General features: G+C 50.9%; 1 protein-coding gene across 2 annotated transcripts in view; it reads right to left on the bottom strand.

Moving 5' to 3' along the window:
* Nucleotides 1-7332: 7332 nt before the first annotated feature.
* STUM (stum, mechanosensory transduction mediator homolog) overlaps nucleotides 7333-19814 on the bottom strand; it is a 48427-nt gene continuing 35945 nt past the window's right edge. The window contains exons 3-4 of one of the 2 annotated variants that reach the window (XM_074817766.1): nucleotides 12389-13211; nucleotides 7333-8237 (exon numbers count right to left, since the gene is read on the bottom strand). In XM_074817766.1, coding sequence (XP_074673867.1) covers nucleotides 13171-13211 — 41 coding nt within the window. In that variant the 3' untranslated portion in view covers nucleotides 7333-8237; nucleotides 12389-13170. Of the gene's footprint in view, nucleotides 8238-12388; nucleotides 13392-19814 lie in introns of both variants that reach the window. The other variant, XM_074817767.1, reaches the window with a different exon arrangement.

Here is a 19814-nt window from a genome sequence, read left to right on the forward strand (position 1 = left end):
GAGCGCAGCAAGGAAGGCTTGATGTGGGGATTTACAGCTCTGAGAGATGCCCCAGGGGCTGGTGTTGCTTTTATACTGGCAAGTTTTCTCTTTCCACCCCTACCTCCCTCCCCACCCTTAGGGGACCTGTGTCTCACAGCTCCTGTTCCTCTCCAGGGAGAAACTGTGCTTCCACCCCGGGAGCAGCCAGAAAGCACAGGAGAGCTGCTGCTGGTGCCACTTTGAAGAGAAAGCCTATAGAGGAGTCTCCTGAGGAAATCCCACCTGGGACAGCACTGGAGGAAACTGCAGAAGATGATGCTCTTGGGCCCTACCAGCTCATCCCACTGCCAGCTCCGGTCCACTGCCTGCTCGGGGCTGATGCTTTCTGTTTGCTGGGACTTTGTGTCTCCTACCGTTCATTCAGTGTGTATTAATAACGTCAGTCCTGCAAGACCTGGGGCCAGCTCCCTCCCCTCCCCATTGCCTACTGCCAGTGCGTTCAAACACATTTTTCATAATGCAAAAATCTTAAACTTGAAACCACCTGGACAAATACTTTCATTTAATAACGAAAAAGCGACTGACCTCCCTGTCAGAAGGTGCTTTTGCTCTGAGATGGTTTATATGCTACTTTCCATGACAGGAATCCAGGGACTGCTCCTGCAGGGACACACACAGACAGCTACTGCTCTCGCAGAAGTGGGGTTTGGCTCAGATGAGAGAATGTGAGAGGAAAAAGCAACAGGAGTCTGTAGCAGCAAGATAGAGTTGCTACAGATGTGGTTCCTTCTTTGTAAAGGATCTGTGGCTAAAAAACATTTCCCGCTGGCAGTGCAGTATCTTTTGTTAGTGCTAAATTCACATTTCATTTCCTTCTATGCCCCTAAAAATTCAAGGGGAGAAGGCAGTCCCTGTGGGATGGGCTCTGCAGGGTGGTACCTCCATGTGAAGGCAGGCAGCCCCTCGCCATGGTTTGCCATCGCCTCAGGAACAGCAGGTGCCCACATGCCCTGCTGGAAACCTACACCGGCAAAATCCCTCCCGTGCCTGCCCTTGGCTGCCCAGAGGAGCAGTGGGACGCAGGGACGCCTGCTCTTACTCGGTGACATCTGTGAGGGTTAGAGCAAGGTGGTTGGAGAGGGGCACCACGCTGCCCGTATGCTGTGGCCAAGGCTGGGCTCGGCTCCCTCCGGCAGCCCCACAGCCAGGCCCGGGTGCCAGCATAGGGGACAGAATTTGGGTGGCAGCAGCCGGTCTGGTGGGTGTGGGGTTTGCTGGGAGCTGCAGAGAAAGACTGTGCAGAGATAAGCCGAGTCCCAGTGGGGAGAGCTGAGTCAGGGCTGCATGAAGGTGGGGGAGGCCCTGGAGTGCCCCCCATCTCAAGTCCCACATCCCCAGCCTCAGCAGCACGTGCCCCTGCAGAGCTGTTGGTGACTTCTGTGACATTCCCCTATGTGACCTGCTTGGCACAGCATAAATGGGGGTGAAGAGCTGAAGTGGCAAAGCACAAGGGGCGCTGCGGGAGCTATTTGCTGCTGTGGGAGTGGGTTGGGAGGTTTTATTAAACAACCCCTCTATATCTCTTCTTATTCCTGTCTCAATTTAATATCAGCAAGTTTTAATACCTGAAATTTAATATCTGAAAAATAAAGTGGGTTTTGCTGCTGAGGAAAGATCCTCATCTTGCTTTAGCTGGGTGACCCTCATGGGAAAAGGCCATCCTGCATGCACAAGTTACAGGTTTGGTCTTTCCTTGTGTCCCCCATCACAGCTAGATGTGGGGCTGGTGCACCCAAAATCCCCACCTGTGCCTGCTCATCCTCTTGGCTGTGATTCCGTGCTTGCGGCTCAGATGCGTTTATCCCTTCACCCCAGTACCAGGGACAGCCCTACTGTAATCAAAACACACAGGAATGCTCACTTTCCCCTCAAAAACCATCTTTTGGGTCATTAGAAACAGCCTTTTTCTAAAATTAGACCTCCAGGAAATTTGTTTCCTAAAACAGACCTTTACATGGGCTCCTGCTGCGGGGGGTAGCATTTTGGCTTTCCCCAGAGGGCTCAGCCTGGGGGCAGTTTTGTCCCCCCACCTTGCCCATCTTGGCAGGCAGGACCAAGCAGGAAATGGGAGCAGACTGAACAAGTGTGTAACCCAAGTCTCAGTCCAAAGTTACTTAGTGATACGGTGTGTGATGCCATTTTTTAGTGCATGGTCGCTCTGGCTGCCGCTTCTTCACTTCCTCTGGGGACATGCTTAATGTGTGCACTCCTGCTAGGCTTGCAGCTCACATCCTCTTCCACGGGGCTTCGATTTTCCTTTGCAAACAAGCTCTGAAGTAGCCTGTAATTGTAATATTATCTTCTAGGATCAGGTGCTACCTTCTTATAGCTGCAGTCAGACCTGAATGTATATTTGGACTGCATGACTTGAAGATTTTGAGATAATACATATATACCTCACAATAACCCTCCTTTGCATGGGTATTAATTTTTTAATGGTTGCTCAGGCTAGTTTGAATGGAATATAATTGAAATTGTATTTTTCTAAGTATATATTTCTAAATGATACAATATCCAGGTGGTGTATTTCCATGCCTCTGTATTGCCACCAGTGAGAGGTGCCTGCAGACAGACCCTGGCTCCCCATCAGGGTGAGCTGCAAGCCAGGACTGACCGGAGCACTCTTGCTGGAGATGCTTTGCCCCATGGGTGTAACAACAGCTGACAGCCTGAAATCTCCCAGACGGCCTCATGCAAGGCATACCTGGTTTCACTGATTGCTTCAGACCATGTATAAAGTCTCAGACACTCCTTGTCAGTGTGGGAGTGTCATTAGTGCCATGGGCTGCTGCCCTGGGTGGCACCCAGCAAGTGCTGCTGCAGGGCTGGATGTGTCCCAGCAGCGTGTAGCAGCCCTGAGAAGGTGAGCTTGGTTTGGGGAGGGGTCTGTGTTTCTGTTGGGGGATGAAGGTGGAAAAAGCCCAGCTTGGTTGGGTTGCAAGTGCAGAGGCAGAGTAATTTTCCCTGCTGCATGGTGGTTGCTGGAAAGAGTTTCCTTGGCCCCAGCACTGCTGTGCTGCACTGAGTGGGTGCATAGAGGAGCTACAGCAAGAGCTGGAGCTGTGCTGTGAGGGCATCTGGGCAGGCTCTGCTCTTGCAGGGGGCAGGGGCGTGAGACAATTTGTGCCTGAAGACAGGGTGAGATGTGTGTGGTGGCTGTGTGCCTCCCCAGGGGCTGCATGCTGTGGAGGAGGTGGGTGGCCAGGCAGGGGGTCTGCCCCGGGTGTGGTGTGGGGCTTGGGGCAGGATGGCCACAGGCTTTGGTTGTGTGCTGGGACTGGGGACAGGAGCGGCTCTGGTCTGGCTTCTGCCCACCCATGGGATGCTGGAGAATGGCAGGGCAGGGCTGTGTTGGGCATTTCTAGCTCTTCAGGAGCTCGAGGTTTGCTGGCTGCTGTCACCTGGTAAGGGCCAGCATATTGTGGGGCAAGTGCCCCAGGAACCTGCTGCTGGGTTTCTGGGTGATGGTGCTGTCTGGCTACAAGGCTGCTCTCAGAACAGGGGGTTTGGTGTCTGTTCCAGCAGAGCTGGTGCTGCTGCCTGTTTGAGGAGCCAGCAGAAGCTGCAGGCTGTACATCACCTCTTCCCTCTCTGCCTCTTTTTACCCCCTGAAAACTTCCTGGGTTTCTGCCTGCTGATGCCAGAGCACCCCCGGGGATGTGGGTGTCAACTGCCTGCAGGGCTGAAAAACTGCTGGAGATGCCTGTCCCTCTGCCTGAGGGAACGGACCTCTCCTCATGATGATGCTTGGCTGAGGATAAGGGACCGGGATTGTTTTCCATGGCTTATCTGTTTTTGCTAAGCTCCAGTTTTTGACTTTATATTTGTGTATTTTATTTTATTTTGGTTTTTCCTTCCCCTTCTGAAACTGTTGCATTAGCAGAGCTTTAAAGAAAACTCTTCAAGATAATTATCCCAGCTCTCTCTAGTGGATTTGCCACGTGATGGTGTGTCTGCATGGGTGTATTAATAGTATCGTAATATTATATATCAGTTTTCATCCCAAAGTGCTTCACATGCTGAGGGACGAAGCCTAAATAGAAAGAGGCAGCAAGTGAAATGGAGCTTTCTGCCTCACCTACCAGATCCCTCAAAGCCTTTTGAGAGGAGTCTTTTTGTTGGTCTTGCACCAAATCTGAGTTTGGCCCCCTGAGTCCCTCTGAAGCCCCCAGGCTTGGACCCACCACCCGGTTTGTGGCTGGGCAGGGCTGCTCTGTGCTGCTCCGTTACGGAGGCTGGTCCCCGGTGAGCTCCCTGCCCCTGATGCTCTTGCCACAGCTGATGGCCTCGCCAAGCTGCCAACAGCAGTCTGAAGCCTTCCCCCTTCCCCATTCCTCTCCCTAAAGACAAGGTGTGTGGGGCTGGCTGTCCCCGCAGCCCAGCAGCGGGGTGTCAGCTGTGGGGTGTCCCTCCCTGGGGCCGGGTCAGGCGGTTACTGATGGTCTGTGCTGGGCACCGCTTGTGAGGGCGGATGAAGTGGGATCCGTGCTGTCACCTTCCCGATGGCTCCTTCCCCCAGCCTCACTGGGTGGGTGCCCTCTCCCACTTCTCCAGGGCCACATTTGGCTTCCGTCTCTTGCCATTCCTCCCGCATGAGCTTGTGCAAACAGGAGGAGCATCGCGCTGCGCTGGCAATTCAGGGACAGGGGTAAGCACACTTTAATCTCTCAAGCTCCATCTCCAAACATTTGCCCTTGCGTTTGGGGCTGTGGAGGATGAATATCACGGGCACAGCTGCACTTCCTCACAGACACCTTTCACCTCCCCCACTGTGCCTCTCCCCTCCCCATCCCTGCCCTCCTCCTGCTCTGCATGGACAGCAGATGCCACCTAGCCCTGTGCCATGGTGCCACCTTCCCCCTTCTCAGCAGGGAGCAGGGAGAGTCAAAGCGCTGCAGCAGGAGGGGTAAACCACCCCGGCAGTGGCAGCTGACAGTCGGTGGTGGGCTGCAGGGTGTGCGAGGGACTGCGCAGTCCCGCTACAGCACAGAGCAATGTGCTCAAGGTTTGTTTACTCCCTGCAGCCTGCTGTCACCTGTGGCAGTCTTGCAGCCCTCCGAGGATTTGGGGGTCTGACAGAGTAAGAGGCTGGCCCTTTTGCAGCAGGGTTGCAGGCACCCCGGGGGTGGCTGAAACCCGTTCTCTGTTAACGCCACCTGGGCTAGAAAGGGGGTGATGGCTGTAGCCCTCGCTGTCCTGAGCAGCCAGGACAGGGAGTGTGAGGTCTCTTGCACAGAGGGCAGTTGGTGTTGGACAAGCTGCTTCTGTAAATCTGTGTTTGCAAGGAGCCTCCTGCAGAGGTGAGCCATCCAAGCAGGGCCAGGTGAAGCTTGGCAGCCTGGAAACTACCTGTGTGCCAATGTTTGGGGTCAAAACTACTAGGTTGTGGACATTCATATGAATGAGCAATTGCTTGGAGACTTTAGACCCCTGCTCGTCTCAAGAATGACCATGGGAAGCCTTGACAGTCCAGCTGGGATCTCCCATGTGTTTCCCCACCTGTGGTGGCTTTGGGGAGGGAGCAGAGCAGTGACTTTGGGGTGTTGCATGTTGCAGGAGGAGCAGGGAGCATGAAGTATGGATGGTCAAAATGTGCAGGTGTGTTTTGAGCAGCTGTTGGCCCTTGCAGCAGAGCTACCTTTCATGGCAAAGCTCCCCTGTGATGGCTCTGCCACCTGACGAGGTCTGCTCTGCTCGGATAATGTGCCTGGAGTCATTTCAAAGTGTTAAAACTGCAAAGAAAACCCGGATGAGGATTGCTGGTAGGTGTGTGCACAGGGCTTTCCCCCACACCCTTGTCACTGCTTCAGAGGGGCAGGTAAGGCTTCTCATTAGTTCTCTGCTCCCCTGTGAGGCTCTGGGTCGTTCATTCCTTAAGAAGGCCGTGCCCTGGCCCCTGCCTCCTCTCCTCAGATGATACAGGTGTGCACTGGTGTCTACTGGATGCTCTCCACCACCCAGCTGGTGGAAGGAGAAAGCCCCATTTTTGATCCAGGGCTCATGGGGTTTCTCCAGGCTACGTAAAGAGACTCTGAATTTTGTTCCAGCTGTCCAGCAATAGAATATATTTAACTTAAAAAAAAAAAATCCACAGTATCAAAACACAGCAAGTCACAATCCAATACTCGGCGATATAAATACGCATACAAATGGTCCTCTGTAACCCCTCAGTTTGGGCTCTGGCATGAAAATGAAAGGCGGGCTCAACATCGGGGTGCAAATGGCACAGGTGGGCGTGCACCCATTCCCTCCTTCCTAGGGTGGAAAAACCTGATATACCCAAGCATGGCCAAAACCAAGGAAAACATGGACTGGAGCCAGCAACAGACAACTTATCCCCCTCCCAGCCCATGGAGCAGTGCCTGTGTCTGTATGTCTGCAGTGGGTGGAAAGTGGGGTGCAGGTCAGGGTGTGATCTCTTGCTGGGTGTTTGGGGGAGCGCTGCCATCACGTCCAGGTAGTGCCGGTGGAGGTGAGCCCCTGTTTTGATCCCCAGCCCAAATGTGCCATTCCCTTTGACCAGCCTGCTGCAAGCATCCTTAGAGCTGGAGGATGGATTGAGCTACTCTCGCCTTGTTGGTCCTAGAGTCTATGTGAAGCCTTCATACTCCACAGCACCATTTTGGTGGAGGGGATGGGGGGGGTTTCACCTCCCTCTGGCCAGTGGGTGGGTGCAAGAGAAGCAGGACTGAATTTTAGCCTGGCTCTAGTTACGCATACGGATGATGAGGAGGAAGGATGGCTTCTGGATGGTATGGGCTCTTGTGGGATTCACTGCAACAACCCTGATTCAGCTGGTGCCACTGTCACCTGGGGTTTTACAGCGTACTTGTACCACGGGGGGGTGGAAATGCTGAGTGCCAGTTTGGAAAATAAATTGCAGCACTGCCTGAAAGTGCGTAGTGTGCGTGAGCATGAAGAGAAGTCAGCTAGAAAACACAGGGGTGTGTTATCATGCCGTGGTTAGCAAGCGTGTGGGAGAAGCCATTGCTTTTGACTGGGAGGAATATCAGATCTAGCCAAGCTTACAGCTCTTCTTGTGTCTGGGCTTTAAATGTCAATGAACTCTTGGTGGTGTCTTGTAGAGGATGCAGCCTGGGTTGAATAGTAATAAAATACACTCTGGCTGGAGCGTATGCATGTGTGTGAACTGCAGGGTCATCCCAAAACAAGTAGGAGGCAAGGCAAGGGTGGAATAAAACAGTCCCCTGAAGAATAACGAGACCATGACTGTCCATGGAGCTCAGCACAATATCCCCTGCATCACGGCGAGACTACGACAAGGGGCGATTTCCAGCAGAACTGAAAGATCTTTAATAAAATGTGTGACAGTCGATGCACGTAGGGAGGAACATGCGGCTTTGTGTCTCGGGAAGCACAGGATGCGGCACAGATGGAGGCACCTCGCACGTCTAACACTCCCTACCGCACGGCTGCGTGCCAGAGCCGTTCTCGGCACAAAGACCCCTGACCCTCCCGGCTGCGATTGCCAGGCACGTGTGCCACGGCTGGGAGCAAGGCTGACCCCCTGCAGCAAGCACGGTCAGGCAGGCAAAGGGCCGGGAGGGCGGGGGCCATCTGCCATAGCACCTTTTCCATGGTAATTACGGTTTTGGCAACACCAATGAACTTAGAAAAAACATTAACGTGCTCTGCATTGAAATGGTTGGGCTGACCCAGAAAGAAACTGGTTTACGACTGGCCACAAATTTCAAAAAGACATTTGGTTTGGTTCCTACCTGGAATTGCTTTCCACTGAGTAGTAAACCAGCTGTTCAGCCTGGCTGGGTTCAAGTACCAAGGAACTATTTCATTAAAGCCCTTTTTTTGAGAAACCTGGTTTTCACAATCAGGAAAGAGCAGCAGAAAATACTGTGTTGCTGGCGGATGGGGGTGAAGCATTTGCATTTATTCTTCGTTACCTGCTATTGCTCTTCAGCTGTAAAACTTGCATCTAGAACATCTATATTTAAAAAGCAGATGATATTGGGACAGCCTGGTGCCATGCGCCTTCGACCAGATCAAGCGTTCGCTGGCTGTGGCCTCCAGCTGCGCCGGCGAGGAGGCAGGGGTCGGCTTGCAGCAGCGGGAGGCAAGTTGTCCAGCCCTGATGTTGGTGGGCATCCCGGAGTGGGTGGCCTCCCTCTGCAATGCTCCAGAAAGAGGTGTAAAAGCACCCGGTGATTAATTTGGCCCTAAAGAGAAAGACACGCATTGGTGACAGGGGAAAGCACCAAATTAGCACTCGTACCTGTGTCTTCACTGCGTGGCTCTTCTCACCAGTGTGTGAATTGTGGGCACCATGCACACACCTCCAGCTTGCTGCCAGCATCCCCACCGCAGGCTCCTCGGGAGCCCCTCGAGGGGACTGGCTCTGTCTGGTCTGTCCCTGGCACAAAGCTCTGGCCTCTTATGAAAGGAGGGGAAAAAAAAGCTGGGGGGGGGTGTGTGTATGATATTAAAGATGGGCTGAGCAGACCCCACCTTGTGACCACCAAGGCTTGAAATCCCATCTGTCGCCTCCGGCTTCCCCAGCCCTGCCCTGCAGCTCAGCCTCCGAGCTCACTGCAGCCCATGTCTCCCCACTACTTGCCCCATGGAGACCTGAAACCAGGCTCAGGGGCTCCCCACTGCCCGAGAGTGCGCTGCTGTTCACACTTGGTCTGGGGGGAATTGGGGCTGCTGGTTTTAATCAGGACTATTGGAAAAAGCGGGGGTTTTTATCATCATTACTGCAGCAGGGCAGCTCTGGGGAAAATGCAATTTGGTGCTTGCTCCCCGGTAGCAAGGCCAATGTATAAAGTTGCTCCTGTCCTAAAGCAGAGTGGGAGGCTGTCTGGTGCTAATTAAAATCAATTTAAGCAAATCTCCACGACAGGCAGAAATAAGGCCTTTTGTCCTGGGTGTCCATTTGACAGATTTCAGAGCTTCCAGAGTGGTGTGTTGGCTATTTTCTTGGCTTCACCAATTTGATAGAAAGGTCAAAAATAAGAAAAATTTTTATAGAGCAAAACCTGAAACTAAATTATAAATTCCACACCTCTCCTGCACAGTGCTGCTGTGCCAAATGCAGCCAGCACACAGACATAACTGAAGTGATGCTCTCTGGAGACCTGCGGCAGTCCTGGGGAGAGCAGCGTTTCCATACAAGCCCTTCCCCAGCTAATCTAACTCTTCTGTCCTCACTAGAGCACAGCGACAGGCAGCACCAAAGGTGGCCTGAAAGGCCAGCAAAACCCCGGCAATGCTGACAAGGAGCTAATTCTGCCACTTTTTGTTCCCAGAGGACTTTTTGTACAGGTGACTGGTCTCTGGGAAGGGGTATCTGCTGCTGGTCTGACATCTGATGCCACAGGACATAGGACTTTTGGCAGTTTAATGTACCGTGAAAATGTCAGATTATTTAACCCTCCCCAGACTGAGACTTCCTGCACTGCCTGTCCACTAAATGTTTAAACCCATCTTCTAAAAGTGAATCCATCTTCACAGGCACCAGAACAAGTTGTTCTTAAGCCACACTTGCCTGCTCCTGTTTGAGAGCTCCTACACTCAAAGGCTTTGCCTAGTTAGCCATGTCTGCAGAGGCTCCCGCACATCCATCCTGAGACCACAGCACAACTAACTCAATGCTCAGGCAGCGTTTGGAGTTTGCACTTGAACCAGCCATTCTGTTTTGGGAAATGTGAGAGGTAACCATTGCTTTTGGTCATCGTGCTCGCTGCAGCTGAGCTGGCAAGTTGTTTGGGTGGCTTAATGACTAGTTATAAACCGCAAAAAAAAGTTCCCTCCAATCACAGCAGCGGCTTGTGAAGGTGTTTTACAGCTGTGCTACTGATTCCCTGTTTCCTCCTGGTTAAGATCCTATTTACCCCTTATTTTCCCAGGGAAATGAAGGAGCACAGGTTCCCTGTCTCACAGTAAATGCTGAAGCTCAGATCTATAACATCTGCACAGTCCTGCAAGCCACAGAGCTGCAGATGCCACAGCACAGGTCACCGAGCAGCCACCTTCTTAAGCAGTCCTTTTGGTAGAAATGGTCAAAGAGAGTTGAAATTGTTGACCATCATGAGCAGAAATCCTTTTGGTGATTGCTGTGGCAACAATAATCTCTAGGAGCTCATCCCTTGGCTTTAACACAGATGTCAGATGATGGTTTCATCTTTCCACCACTGACCTACTAAGAGTTTGATTTTTTTCAAAGTGCTGCTGTCTTGCAAGCCTCTCCTTAGCAAAGCAAGGTAACCATGCCTCGCTGCGGCACAGCATCATGGCAGGATAACTGTGCTGATTTTCCTCTTGAGCACGTCCAGCCCTGGGTTAACAGCATCACTGACTGGTGCTTGTCTTCCAAAGAAACCCACTTCACTGCTGCCTGTGTTGTGTGGCTTGCGTCTCTAAAAGCTGATGTTTTTGCATCTATCTTCCTCTAAAATTACAAATGAGCAGCTTTCTTGTCTGCATCGTGTTACGGATCTTTGCTTTCTGTGGAGCAGCCCAAAAAGGTTTGCTCAGCACCCCCATTTGGATACAGGGTAGTTGCGAAATACCCGTTTCTGGCTGGCTAGCAGAGCAGTATGAGCCACTGCTTAGGGTGCAAGGCAAGAGAAATGCAGCCCGAGTTATTCCTGTGTTTCTGCCATGGGTGTGCTTTGGAGTCTGGCAGTTTAACCTTACTGCATACTGCCGTTTCTCAGCTGTGCAACAGGGATAGCGATCTGTCTGTCATCTACAGATGCAGGGGGTTGCTGTTAATATTTGGCCAGGACCTGTGAAATATTGTTTTAAACTTAATCTGAAAGGTCTTTCACAAAAACATTTCATGTTGATTTGTTTCCTCGCGCTAACCATGTGCGAAAGACCCAGTTTAAACATGTCTCCTATAGACTATAGGCACTGTAGGCCATGTGCTCAGTGGGGCTTGTGCAGTTTTGCAGGCATTTAGCTGAGCATGTTGGCTCAGGCGTGCTCGAACACCAGGTAGTACTTGCACATACACAAAGGGAATGTCTGCAAAATACACTGCCCTAGCTGAAATCTGGCTTGGTAAAATATACAGTGAGTTCTTTGTGTTACAAATTTGCATCCTTATTATATGGGTTCCATTTGCTCTTCCGATTAAGGCTGCTGAGATCAGGGGAAGTGCTTGAGCCAGCAGTTTCCTGGCTCACAGCGAAGGCTGGTGCTCCCAAGGCTCCTGACTCTCTGCCCCTTTCTCCTGTTCAGGCAGCTTTTTATAGCGCACAGTCGTCAAAGGATGGGATGAAAGAAGTTTGTCATCAGCTCTGATGCCTGCACTGCATAAATGCTAGATGGGTCCTATCCCATCACAAGTTAGTTGGGACTGTGGATTGTGCTTTATTATTAGCTCTGGAGAAGGACTTCCTGAGCTGGGAGAGCAGAGAGGTATTGGTGCCTGCTTTCCACAGCCTGTGGGCTCACAGTGAAGTGTGGGCACTGGGCAGGTAGGAAACTTTCTGGGAGGAAAGGTCCTGCATTAAAGCCTTCAGGCGAGCACCTGGGGCTACAGGGAGGCTAAGCCATGTTTCCTGCTGGTGTAAACACTAAAGGAGCTCCCTACTCCACCAGCTCCCTGGGGGGGATCTCCAACAGGCACCCTGCCCAGTGCAGGCCTCTCTGCCACCCTTGGCGGGTGGCTGTCCTATTCAGTGCACCCCTGCGATGCCTCTGAGGGTTAAACACACAGTGCATGGAGAACAGCCGGGTGGTCTGCACTTTCTGCCTGCAGGTGATCAGACAAGGAGATGTGTGCTCAGGGGCACTTGAGGCTGTTTTGACACCTGAGCTCTCTCAGCAACATAAGGTATTTCAACTGACAGGATCTGCTCTGCATGGAAAATGAAAACCTGCTTTAAAAGCAAACCATCGTTCTAGGATAGGCTTGCAGGGCAGCGGGGTTTGCTGCTGTCCCCTTGCCCACCAGTTGCCTCTCTGAAGGAGCCATGGGCTGGAAGTGGGTATCAGCTCTGTCACGCTTGGGTGGCTCCCAGTTTGGCAGCCAGTTTGTGTGAAGCTCCTCTCGCTGGAAGGACCCTCCTCTCAGCAAGAAAGCAGCCTGATTTTGCCCTCTTTCAGTGGGGCTCCTCCAGCCACCTTTTTGGAGTGGAAAAGCAGCCAGATGCTGCCACCAGGTCCCCCCGGCTGAGCTCCTCTCGCCCTGCAGGATCAGAGGAGTCACTCAGCCTGGATGCCCAATTTAGCTCTGTGCATCGTGTGTTCAAACCAGGAAAACACAGCCCTACCCCATTTGGCCACGGGCTTCCAACCACGACAGCTACTGAGCAGCTGGTTAGCACCAGGTCGCAATCCTCGAGCTTTGGGCACTTACCCCAGGGAAGTGGAGCGGGGACGCTATTTCAGCCAGGAGCACACACTGCGCTGTAAGGGGATCCATTTTCAAAGCATGGAGACACTGCCAGCAAGTCCTTTTCAGGGGGAGGAGACGAAAAGTCTCTTTTTTTGGAGCTCCCCCAGTATTGTTTTACACTAGGAGCTTGTTGCAGGACGTGGCTGCACCCGCCACCCTAGAGGCAAGGCGCTGCAGGGCACCGGTCCCTTGCTAGATAAAGTCTCCCCAGGACACGGTGGGAGGTCTGGTCTTCACATGGTGCCAGCGGTTGGAAGCAGGGGATGGCCCCAGTCAGTTCCGCAATACAATACGATTTACAGCAAGCACGTTTTTCAAGACATCTGCAAGGACAGAGCTTCATTGAGCATCATATATATACAGACAGTAGAGGAGGCTGGGCTGAGCCCTCCGCTACCACGAAGCAGTCAAGGATGGACTCTCGGGGTGAGGAAAAAGTACCACTGGTTTGCTTTTACATACTGTACATATATTAATAGCTCCTTGGCATTTGATGTTCACAGCCAGTTTCCTTTAACGGTGAGCGTAAAAAGGAGGCAAAATGTCTTCAGCTACTTCCCCCTGGGAAGAGAGAGAAAGCAGCATCTCCCGCTCCCCCAGCTCAGCTGCCTGCCCAGGTGCCACCTTCGCCAGGGGTGTCTCCTCCCAGCACCCTCCTCCTCCTCATCGGCCGCCCACCGCGTGCTGGCTGGGGCCAGTCCTAACCCACGCCGTGCTTGCCCCATCTCCGCTGCTCAATGGCATCAGTGCAAGTCTCCGTCGGCTGCTCTGCACCTCCGCTCCGCTGGACGGGCAGATGAACCGGGTTCAAACAGAAGGAAACAAAAAAAAAGGAAGAAGAAAGACAAAGGGTAATGAAAAGGTCCGTGGCCCACAGCTGCCCAAGGAAATCTCTCGCCGTGTTTCTCTGACCATACTTGTCCCAGCCACTACAGCTGCTGTGGGATCCCCTGTTCCTTGTAGCCTGTGAGGAGGGAGGGGAAGGGAACATGATTAGTGTTAATACCTAATGAGGACCCTTGGCGAGGCTCAAGTGAGTCATGAGCCTGGTTCACCAGGAGTGGCAAATCATGTGGGAAAATAGGGGGGCTGCCATGTCCCCCCTCGCTGCCAGGCTGCCCCAGGGCAGGCTCAGCCCAGCGAGCTGCCCTGCCTTGCTTTAGCCAACACCTGCTGGGTGCAACCACCTTCCTGGGCACAGCAATGTGGCTGTCAGTGGCCAGCCTTGCCCTTGCGGTGGCTGCCTGCCACCGGCCCCGACATGGGCAGAGGCACTTCTGCTTGAAGAGCTTATAAAGGGATAGTAGGTACTGGCAGCCACCAAGTTCAGTACAGCTAAATAACCTAAAACCTTCTTGAAGCATTTTTTTGTGCAGTGCAGGGGAAGTGTATGCCCTTATATACTGCTCCAGAGACACCGCTGTTCCCAAGTGCTGACCTGGCAGCTTGCTGGTTGTGCATCCGACACACTCTCATCTCTACTTGCGATCTATGTCTGAAACTTGTCCTTCCAGAGGACTGCCAGTTTAGCTCCTGTGCTGGCTTTTGCTAACAGAGCTCTCCAGCAGCAACCAATTTGCACTGCGGTTTGCAGAGGTGAACAAACATCTCTTGGAGGAGAAGGGGAACACCTTTAATCACAGGCTGATGTGTCAAGAGTTCAAACACAGACCTTGGGATGCCTCTGTGGACCCTTTCCCTAATGATATTCTCACTGCCTTGTTATGCATTTGCTTTGCTCCAGCCGGCAGAATTACAGGTGCTTTTGCTGTCCTGCAGGACTGGAGAAAATGGAGCTTTCCAGCAGCAAAACAAATTGCATTGGGAAACTGCCCAGATCCCTCCTCCTCTACCCCTTCTCCTCTTCCCCTGGCCATGGGGTCTAATGTATCACCGGACCAAGGCAGCAAAGCCCTCAGGGGGCTCTGTGTTGGCTCATGCTTGGCCCCAGCAGACACAGGGGCCCTGCTGTGTGGCAGCTATGTGGATGCTGCAAGGGCTAAAGCAGCCTGTCCCGCTGCTCATCACAGCTCCTCAGGGGACTGGGACCCCACTCTATTTGCTATCCTGTATGTAGTGGTTGAGGGGATGCTGCAAATCCCATAGGGGAGGGCTTCTTCCCCCAGGAGGGCTAGGGCAGGAAAGGGCAATAGGAGAGCACCCACTGCTCTTGTGCTGACACAGGATAATGAGAGAAATACCGTGGTTTTTTAACACTTTCCTAGGTGGTTGCAGTGACTGCACCAGAAGCTTTACCTACTTTCTTTTTAAGAGAAGTTGGGATTGTTATTACGATAGTACCAATGCAAAAGATCTCCTTTTTAAAGAAGCAAACTGACCTTAGCTGTACTGCCTGCAATAGTGAAGGTCTTTCAACTAGAAACCTTTTAAAAATCCTGAGTTTTCTTTTCTTTGTTTAAATAACATAAGCAGCCTGCCATTTTTATATTTTGAATTTCAAATGAGTCTGAAATTTCACATCTCAGAAGAATGTTTAACTCTTTGTACATCTTTCCATTGATGCTTTTAAATATTTCTTTCCAACTCTTATGTCAGGATTTTGTAAAAAGCTGAACACAAAATACCAGTAAGTACCAAAGCCCTATCTTTAAGGGACTTCTTGATGAAAAGAATTGGACCCGGCAAATTAACTTTGTTGTACTCTGGAAAGTCTATGCATGCCCCCAGCCTTGGCAGCCTGGATCTCCTGCTGCTATATGAGCACAAGATTAACAACACTTACCAGCATGTACTACCCTGCACTGCATTGCTGCCCATCGTGTGCAGCTGAACAGAAAGACTCTCACCTCTTTCAAACAGCTTTTTCTAGGGGGAAAAATGATGATTTCTTATGCATTTATGTTCTAAGTGAGTCAGCTCTGAAGGCAAGATGAGCTGGTTGGAAACTGTAATATGGGCTTGTATACAGCATTGGTTTAATTTGTTGAGGGAGCACAGTAAAAAAAAAAAAAACAACCAACCATCTGGACCAGAGTTGGGGCCTGCCATAAATCCTTAGCTAGATTAAGCAAGCTAGGTTATGCTTACAGTAACTTGCTTGCATAGCCATGCCTTTTATTAAGATATATTAGAAATCCTTTCAGTCCTGCTATCAGTTTTGAAGCTGTCTGGAAGCCAGTTACAGTGGCTGAGCTTGTATCTCTCTTTACATGACCAAAGCAAGCCAAAAGATGCAAAAGATGACCCGTTCTATGCTAAACTTACTTATTAAAATACTTCAGATTTATTAGTTTATATATGAAAATAGTTACTGCATTTTTTGCATAGGAATAGCTATTCTGTATGAAGCAGATTTACATTAGTAGGCCTGCAATACAGTTAAGGTTCAGCTCTGTAAAGCAATGAGCTCTGGGATCAAGATTAAGTTGGTCTGAGTATATGTGCACAAAATCACTGATTTAATCAAGTTTGCTTGAAATTGCACTTCTGTAAACAACTGTAAGATTCAGGCAAAAGGAAACGAGTCTGTGCACAGGCTGTCCTACCGGGACTGGGTTCATGCAGAGGGTGGCTTCAGGACGCTCTCGAGGCTGAAATGGGTCCTGCCCTGCTCCGAGGGTGCCCTTGGGGCAGCTCGAGGGGCATTTCAACGCTGGGCGAAGAACACGTCCCCGGGGCTGTGCAGCCACAGGACAGACACAGAGACAGGTGGACACACACGTACAGGCACACGGCTGGACCTGGGTTGGGAGCGGGCAGCGCTGGCCAAAGCGGATCCCAAACGGCTTGCCCTGGCCAAGCGCTCGCTGCTTTCCGGGGGGAGCTGCCATGGGGTGTGAGGAGGAGGAGAAGGAGGAAGAACAGAAACAAACTTACCTTGTGAAACTTTGATGGTGAACAAAAGGAGGCAAAGGAACATGAAAGAAAGAGAGAGGGAGAAATGTAACTGTAGACGATATATCCAAAACACATGGCGAACCAGAAAAGAACAAATAAATTGGAGCTGCAGAGTAAACAGAGAACAGCTGCTCTACCATCAGACATTCACACCAGGGCTAAACATTATTTAAAATCCTTGCACTTGAAGCAGATCATTTTACTTGGGGCTCTTGCTTAAAGAGGATGGGGGAGTCCTCATCTGCTTTCCAGCTCACTGGCCCTGAGCCGGACAGGCTGGATGGACCAACACCTCGGAGCGATGCTCCTACAAACACTTTCTCCTGTGACACTGCTATTTCACGGGGTTGACTGAAGGGAAACCACTGAAGGAAAGCAGCAAATGAGACGTCATGGCATACTGGGCAGTGCATGGCACGTCATTCACAGCCCCAGAGCTGTGAAAACTACACCTCATGGCTTTTTTGGCAGTTTTGTTGCCGACTTTGCTTGTGCCCACAGATAACCCACAACCGCAGCGTGCCTCAACCCACCTGGGTGCTGCAAACCCTCGTGGCATTTAACATTCCTACAATATTTTAAGAACTTATCCTATCGCAGCATTTGGTAGGAAACTGCAAAAAAGGGTATTTTAACTACCTTCCTCAGGCATAGTTTGGGGAATGCCTCTAGTTAGATTTAGTTAGATTTCTAGTTAGGTCTAAGCAGGTAATTTGTCCTCAGAATTTCCTTCATGTCATGAAGGGTTACCAGCTGTTTTAGGATGTGGTTCTCTTCCAAGTCTCTCACGCGCTTTCTGCTCCCTTTCCTTCCCAGGACAGCTGCATTACCTGCCCTAGCAGGGACCCTGCAGAGTACAAGAGGCTCGGTGGTGCTTTCCAAAGTCCCTCGGAGCCCGAGCATACAGTAACCATGCAATCATCTGCTGCTGCTTCTGGCAAGGTCTGAGCACTGTAATTAGCACAGGAGTGACAAGTGGACAGCATGATTACAGGTAATTTCTTATGACTAGCTGGCAATCAGTCCCTGAGAGTCAGCTGCCCACTGCAGAAGCAGGAGTCCCTGTCCTGTGAAACCACAAGCAATGGCACCTTACTCATTCACAGGCACAGTCATGCAAGTCGTTCATTCAGAGGCCAGAAGCTGAGCAAGGGCTTCCCTCAGAAACCAGGCTTGACTTCTTGGCTGCTTTCATTAGAGGCAAAACAATGTCTGGACAAAGAGTCCCTGACTTTGGTCCCCTATGCCACCTCAGTGTGATATTACTATATTGATTTCTGTGGTATTTCTGTCAAAAAATGGCACAAAACCTTTTATAATGAGCTCTGAGCAGTTAGGGAGTTCCTGGAAAGGCTGTTCCTCTGCGTTCGTTCTGCACAATGCAGCTAATGAAGACGTGTGTTGCGTGGGCTGGGGACAAGGTGTGCCTTTCGCAGAGGGAAACTTGCCCAGAAAGCCTTAGGAGGCTCATTTTCCAGTTGGCCTTGGCCAGCTAATTAGCTGTTTTGCCTCAGCTCCATGCCTTTTCCCCGCAGCCGTGAGGAGGGGTTCGAGGAGACCATGGTGCAGCAGTGCTGCCCAGCCACCACCAAGGGCGGCTGGATATTTGCAGTGGCAAAGGGAAAGTCCTGATTTTTTTTTTTTTTTTTTCAAAAGAATGACTTCCTTTTAATCTACCTTTGCCTTCAGACAGCAGGTAAAGTGAAGGATGGTTCCCAAAGCCATATGGCTGCTTAAAGAAGATATCTGTGATGTTTAATGGGGCCAGCTGGCAATTCATTCAAATTAGCAGAGAAAATGCCCCATGCCATTGTGCTGCCAAAAGTAATTAAGTGTGACAGCAAAACTGCATTCAGTTAATCTTCCTTCTGGGATATATCCTGCTAAATGTCACCTTACAGGAGATCAGGGCTGGGCGGGACCCCCTGAGGTCAGTCGGTCTCTTCCTGTGTCCCACCTTGCTCCTGGTAGACACGGGTCTACCCGCTCTTGGGGTCTTCCAGTGACAGAGAGGGCAGATCCTGCCATGCCACCTCTTCAGCATTTTGACCTTACTTGAGGGAAAACATCTCCTAATTTCCACACAGATCTTTCCTGCTGTTATTTAAGTAAGTCTGTCTTTGGCTAAACTGCTGCCCTCTCACATTTACTAGCCTGCTGAACCTCTTCATTGCCTGCTGTCTCACAGTCCTCTGGACTCTCTCCAGGTTGTCCACATGAAGTACAGTCTCCAAAGCTGGCCATAAGCCTCGCCGCAGCTTTATGTGTGACAAGAAAGGTGAGGAGACCCATTAATGTCCTACAGGCTCTGCTCCTACCTGTCTGGGAGGTGTTTGGTCCCTCCACAGCAATGTACTCCTGTGGAGCCTTGTGACTCACTGCAGCCACCACAGCCTTCTCTAAAAAACAAGTTGTTCCCTAGCGTGTATTTATGCGGTTGATTAATTTGTCCTTAGTGTCTTGGATTTGTCTCTATTGAGTAGCATTTGTTTTTTCAGACTATGTCTTCAATTTGCTTGAATCCGGACACTGCCCTCACTGTGCCTGCCATCCTTGCAGCTGCCAGTGGTGCAGGGCTGGTAAGCCCCTTCTCCGGTCCATCATCAAGCCAGGAATGAAAATACTGAACAGAGCTGGATTCAGGAGGGAACCTTTCAACACCTTATATCTTTCCAGTTCAGGAAAATGTATTTAAAGAACAGTTCTCAAGTGCATTTTCACCCAGGTCACATCTTCCTGGCTTTCTGGTAGGAACGCTATGTGAGACGGTGCCAGTGCCTGAAAGTCAGGGGGGATGGCTGACCACCGCCACCACTCACAAAATGAATTCCCCTGCCGTAGGGCATCAGGCGAGTCTGACACAGATTGCTCTGGGCAAACCCAGAATGACTTTGTTTCTTTTTATTCTCTAAATGCATGCAAGTCACTTGTTTGATTACTTCTTCCAGGAATTGAAGTATACCTGATGGGCCTATAATTCTTCTCCTCTTCCCCTCATTAAAGGTAGTATAACATTATCCCCAAAGCTCTCCTCTCAGATCAGGCTTCCCCTTTTAATGACTGAGAATTAGCACTAGATTAAAAGCTGCAATGGGCCTCCTTAACTCCCACCTAGCTCTCTACCAGCTAATAGGCAGGCAGGCCCTGATCCAGGGAGCGAGGCACTCATTCCTCAGGGAAAGCCGGAGAGGAGCCCCGGCTGCTTCCCACCCTTCTCCTCACTGCTAGCCCCCATCAGCTTAAACACCACCCACTGTGCCCTGCCTCTAGCCCATCAAAATTGTATGGCACCCTTACAGGGATGCATGGAATGGTCCATTTCTAGGCGAAGAAGACCAGAAGTGGACAGTAGTTTCATATTTTTTTAGCTATTTCCCACCTGCATGCAGATTCAAGTTGCAACAGTGTACAATTTCTACAAATAGTTTGTTGCGCACATAAACAAAACCCAACCAAAGCAAACTGTTTCCTGGCAGTGTTTTTAAACGAAATGTCTTATTTCTTGCATTTGAAACATTGTTTCCTTTTT

This window comes from Strix aluco, chromosome 3 (genome assembly GCF_031877795.1).
Source record: "Strix aluco isolate bStrAlu1 chromosome 3, bStrAlu1.hap1, whole genome shotgun sequence".
Taxonomy (NCBI): domain Eukaryota; kingdom Metazoa; phylum Chordata; class Aves; order Strigiformes; family Strigidae; genus Strix; species Strix aluco.